The sequence below is a fragment of the Microchirus variegatus genome (assembly GCF_963457635.1).
Source record: "Microchirus variegatus genome assembly, chromosome: 4".
Taxonomy (NCBI): domain Eukaryota; kingdom Metazoa; phylum Chordata; class Actinopteri; order Pleuronectiformes; family Soleidae; genus Microchirus; species Microchirus variegatus.
Window position 1 is genome coordinate 9,784,366 of NC_139805.1, and position 6,000 is coordinate 9,790,365.

General features: G+C 42.3%; 1 protein-coding gene across 1 annotated transcript in view; it reads right to left on the reverse strand.

Annotated features, from left to right (window-relative positions):
- The window catches only part of homer3b (homer scaffold protein 3b), a 44,956-nt gene extending 39,222 nt beyond the window's left edge, over window positions 1-5,734 (reverse strand). Inside the window, exon 1 of the mRNA XM_083887985.1 lies at window positions 5,715-5,734. Within this exon, the coding sequence (XP_083744111.1) occupies window positions 5,715-5,719 (5 nt within the window). The 5' untranslated portion in view covers window positions 5,720-5,734. The remainder of the gene's footprint in view (window positions 1-5,714) is intronic.
- Between the last annotated feature and the right edge of the window lie 266 nt (window positions 5,735-6,000).

A 6,000-nucleotide genomic window follows, 5' to 3' on the forward strand; every position in this document is an offset into this window, starting at 1 on the left:
GCGCCTCACGATATCATTTCTTCAACAGTGCAAACACATTTTCACTCATGAATGTTTTGCCTTTTCCAGCACAAACCACATCACATTAGCCTCACAGATGAAGACGCTACTTTGAAACACAGAGTTTGAACATGCAAAACATACCAAGAGCTTCTAAAACATGACATGGAAAATACATAAATACTTGTAGGATGATGAAAGAGACGCCTGACAAACATGAAAACCGCCACTGTGTGATCCCACAGACGCTGAGGGAGGATAAACTTCATGGGAACGTAATGGCGGTTTGTATTTTCTTTTGAGGCAAACAAATGATTGATGAAGTAGGGATGGGTGGATTGATCCCCAAAGTATTTCATTTGAGTGTAAATAAAATGCATTCTCAGAAAATGCACAAAAAATGTTTCTCAGTTTCTTGATAGAATTTTGACTTCTCTACTGGAAATTGAATAGGGGTTTATGTAGGTCACACTGATCTTGTAATTTTAGCCAACTGACATCTACACCCACTAAGCTGACTAATTAAGTCTTTGGTTATTTTTCATTATTAATTTTTCTGACAGATACCCAGGAATCAATCACGATGATGAATGGTAGCAGATGATAGACTACATTTGCAGCATTGCCCATCCCCTGCCATGCAGAGCCACAACACAGAGATGACGGCGTGTCAGTACCTCTCTCGATGTAGCGGGTACATTTTACAGTTCAGAAACAACTCTGCTGCAGCAAGAAACAAGAGGGGAAAAGGATCCAAGTTACACAGGGAAACAAAGTTCACAGCCGCATAAACACACACTTGGTTTTAGGTCTGATGTGCACTGATGCACGGCCTTGCTGTGATGACTTTCTCTGATAAAGAAAAACATTAAGGAAGTTCTTTCAAAAACAATTATACAATAAAAGTTTTTCATCAATGCCACAGCTCCACTTAAAACATACCTGTCATCTGCCTCACTGACATTTATACTGTTATACAGAGTCAGGAGGGGTCTTTCAGTACAGTCGTTGAGTTTAGGAGACATTTGTTGTTACTTTGTCATCTCTTCATTTCTTAAAGCAGGGAGATGGTTCAGGGGATCTTTTTTAAGTGTGGTTGTATGTATCAACACTTAATCAGCACTGTTGAGTGAGCTGCTGTCGCTGAGAATCAGCCTGTGACTGACTGATTGATTTTCTCTGACTTTGGTACAAGGAGTGAGCATTTTACAAAGCAACACCATCTTCAGTTTCCACTTGGATAAGACCATTTAACAGCAAGATAAGGTGGCACGCGATACAATAATCGATAAGACGGCGCCAATATCGATATTTTAAATAATAAATGAAGACACTCAAAAGTAAACAGTCTCTGCCAATTTTACTTGCGGTGTCGCTCCTCAAATAAATGAGGGTGAGGAAGATGCTATGTAGCATAAAAAGAGGGAGTGTACGTGGGGGAGAATGCCGGAAAAACCCCACATTAAGACACGTGCCCAGCCACATTTAAGTCTCAAGTCTGGGCCCAATTTGGCTTTTATACCATCGACAGGACAAACAGAATTGACAAAGACTACGCAATATGCTGTCTCGTAAAAGTAAAATAAACCTGCAACCCTTGATGCAATGTTTAAAGCCAAGCTTCCTTTTTCGTCCCCGAGAGCTGTTAACATTTCACACGCCATCGCTGGGTTTATTTGTTTATTTGACATTATCGTATTGTGGGCTGTATCACATGTGATACCTGAGGGTACCGGTGAGGTACGCTGTGAGTCCCACTCCAGTGGGAAACATATTCTGAAGATATCATACTTTAATTTAAGCCGGAGGGGGATTTATTTAGGTGGCTAAAGCCGTTTTTTCCAGCACCTTCTGTAAGCCATGTTATCAGTGAGTGTCCATGTCTGAATATGGTTCTTGGCAATGATGGCCTGTTCAGCGAGATCAGTGAACTATCACTTTATTAGAATAAAAGAACTGGCACACAAGCAGCCAGTTCTATCGCTATCAATGTTTCACAATTATACTGCATGTTTGATTTGTACACAGACTTACTTAAGGAGCTCCAATGACAAGGATGAGGGCTCAACAACTAAATGTACACACACACACAGCATTAGAACATCTTGTTTATGGTCGTTAAGTAGCTGTTAATCATGATTCTTCTCCTCTGGGTGCTCACTTGAGTTAAGAGGGTAGAGGCGCTGAAGGCTGTGTACCAGTGCAGGTTTATTTCTGACTGTAGCATGGCCTCACACCTAAATCCAGCTCTTTTCCTGATTTTTATTTGCACACAGTGACTGTACTCTGCAGCCTCTATGAGCAGTGAGCACACACTGAGGCAGAGCTGATATGCTCAGTTTAGGGCGCCAGCAAATATAAATATGCAAACCAATTGTTTGTTTCAAGCTTACGGTCACACTGTAAGCTTTCCTACAACAGCAGATGTCCCATCAAAAGGTCTGATGCCGATGTGCTAACAGCTGAAAATATATAGACTGCCTGTAATTTTCCATCCATCTATGGCACAGACTGCGATACACATGCTGTGACCATGTCTGTCACGTCCACATTTACAGATTTTACCACTCTTGTGTCTTTGTGGTTTGTCTCAAATTGATCGGACACTGGAAAGTGTCAGTGGTGGAGAAACTTAGGTGGCATCTTGATCCATTTGTTCAAATCTGTGAGCACTGAGAGTTACAGTAGGTGCTCAAAAGCTATGTGACATCATCTTTAAATCATTTTTTCAAAAAAAAGATTTCTGATTTGTGAAATGTCAGAAACTGGTGAAAATAGTTCGCAGAAACCAAAGATATTGAGTGAACTAAGTTAAGAGAAGCCATAACTTTTGTCTTAAGTTTGCCTTTGTGTGATCACATTATACAAACTGTATTGTTTTGATGCCATAATTTGCCTTAACACCCTATGCATTGTATCAATTTTTGAATCGAGAATCGTATGAATCGAATCGGTTGAATCGAGAATCGATTTTGAATCGAATCGTGACCCTAAGAATCGGAATCGAATCGTGAGCCACCCAAAGATTCACATCCCTACAGAGAAGTTACTTATCTTTTTGTTGTTTGGTATTGGTTGTGCAGTTGGAACATGGATGTTGTCAAATATCCATAATGGACATCAACAGCGTCTATGAACAGTCCCTTTGCACAGCAGCCATTTTCACATGTCACAGTAAGATAATCACAGGTGTAAATAATCCAATCAATTTAGGGCGCTTTCACACCTATAGTTCGATTGCTTTGGTCCGCACCAGTCAGAAAAATGTTACAATGTAGCAAACAGACGTGGGTACGGTTTGCTTTCACATATGCACATTTCTAAACGAACCAAAATAGACGGCAAAGCACCGGAACCAGACTAACCCCAGATTTCCACCGGGCGCCTTCAGCGCCGCGGAAAGTAAGCGCCACGGTCACCGGAGCTGATCGCTGGCTTGCCGAATATGGCTGGATCGCAAAACAGCGCTGCCATGAGCGCCCGGTGGGGATTGACGCTGGGCAGGGACGTAGCAAAAAAAACACGGCGCTGACATTCCTCGCCGCTGATGCGCCCCGTGGCAATTCGGGGTAACCCTGTATCTCATCTCATACAGATAATGCATTAAACTATAACGTTTCGTCCAATTTGGTTTGGTTGTTTTTACACCAGAGGAACCGAACCAAGGGACCAAACACGTTTGGTGCTCACCTAATGCTGTAGGTGTGAAAGCACCCTTAGCCTCCTGATGGTTCACCTCCTCACTGTCTTCACTCAAATTAATTGAAAAGAAGAACCATTGTTAATGTGATTAGAAACACCTGTGCTTTTCCTGCTTACACATGTCAAAATGGCCAGTTTGGAAAGCTTTTTGGGAACATTCGTAGCACATTGTGAATTTGTGTGGCTCTTTTGATGGGGAAACAAGAACAACTCAGCATGATCTTTAGAATAAAAGCTCCATGAACTGCCCTCTCTACACAGATCTGCCCACTGATTGTGGAGGAAGCTGCGATTTGAATAATTAACGGCTGTGCAGGACCGGTCAGACTCGGTCATTTGATGTCCGTGAGGGTTCTCAGTCACCTAGGTCACTGTATCCTCAGGAGCGTAAAGGTAATAGGTATCTGGACTCCTGCCAGAAAGTCAGTTGACACTCTCACACGGTGTTTTTACAGCTGCTTGAGATCTCAATGTGTGAGCGTCACTAAAACCAGAGTGGGGAAGGCTGAGAACAAGGATTATGAGCAAATGTGAGGATATTTCAGGTGTTTTTGAAGCAAACTGAAAACACTGCATGTATTATTCAAAGAGAGAGACAGAGAGAAACAGAGAGACAGAGAGAAACGGAGAGAAAGAGAGAGACAGAGAGAGCAGGGGGATTGGACCTTGTCCACATCAGTTGCTGTGCAGGGGATTCTGCTCTTAGTGGGTTTGCCTTGTTTTGGGAGGCTGCTGGTGTGAGGCGGTGTCTCTACATCTGTGTGTGTGTGTGTGTGTGTCTTAAGTAGTCTGTGTGGACTAATTGTCAACAAATCTATATTTGTGAGGACATTTTGACTGGTGCACACAACTCAAACTGGCTTTTGGAGAATTAAGACCTGGTTTTCGGGTTAGGGTTAGGGTTAGGTGGGTTTAGTTGTGATGGTTAGGATAAGGCGTTAAAGGTGCCATACGTAAGAATGTGGCCAAAAACGGTTACTACATTCAAATTCAAAATACAGGAGGTATTTTAGGTTTCGTTTTCTGACTTAACTGGCAACCCGTGGTTTGCTCGGCAGCTGAGACTCTACTGACTGCAATGATTGGTAGATGGCGGTAGGTGGCGCCACATGCCAAAACATGATTTCAAAACATAAACATGATTTGCAGTCTGCAAACGATTTTTTTTATTGAAATATTTTGGCTGTACTGTTGCTGTTGGTGAGTTCAGTTTGTTATGTGAACATTATTCCTGAGTCTCTGTGACATATTAGGAGGATTTTATGGCTAGTTGCTTTAGATTTATTACATAATGCACCTTTAAGGGACTGCATTATGTCTATGAGTGTCCTCACAAAGAATGGAAACTCAGCGTGTGTGTGTGTATGCGTAGGCCTTACAGTAAATGAGCTGTGTGGACCAACTGTCAAACAAACCTATCTTTGTGAGGACATTTTGGCTGGTCCACAGGATTAAGACCTGGTTTTAGAGGTTAGGGTAAATGTAAGGGTTAGGATTTAGTTGTGATGTTAGGGTTAGGGTAATGCATTATGGCTAAGAATGTCCACACAAAGGATGCAAAACCAGAGTCAGACAAACAGGAAATGACAATAATAAGTGAGGGATGCAGATGCATAAGTGACCTCTGTCAGTGTTTCATCACATGAGCACAAAAACCCCACAGTCACTTTTGTTCCCCCAGAACAAAATGAGCCGAGCTGTGAGACCGTGTAAATGTGACCTTACTTCTTACATGTCATTGAGGTGAGACAGACGGCGAACACCAGAAAATAAGGTCGACGGTTGACAAATGTAGTTGTTTTTGTTTGTTTGTCACTATCCACACTCGTGAGTCGATTCTGGCCACCACCAAAAAAAAAACGCTTTGAACGAACGAAAATGTGTTTATTAATCGACTTAAACCACTGCAAAGCCGGAACATTTCCGCAAATTTAGTTCACTGAGTTCACGCATTTTTTTCCCCCACCCAGCTGAACAAATGTCACATTTTTTCACTCACATGTCCAACTTACCCCATACTCCGAGGATCTGGATGCTGTTTTTAAGGAAACCTTTGTGCTCAGGAAACTCCTTCCGTCCTTTAATCTTCGCTCTCCAAACTTGACTATTATTCTTTAGTGGAAATCCTGAACTAAAGTTACATTTCTGACCGGAGGAAAAAAGACAAATCACTTCCGACTCCAGATCCCTCGTTTCCCCTCCAACAGTCCTCTCCTCCTCTCCTTCTCTCCTCTCCTCGTCTCCTCTGAAGTCACTTGTACTCCAGCTTTTCCTTCCCTTTGTCCGCCAATAACCACA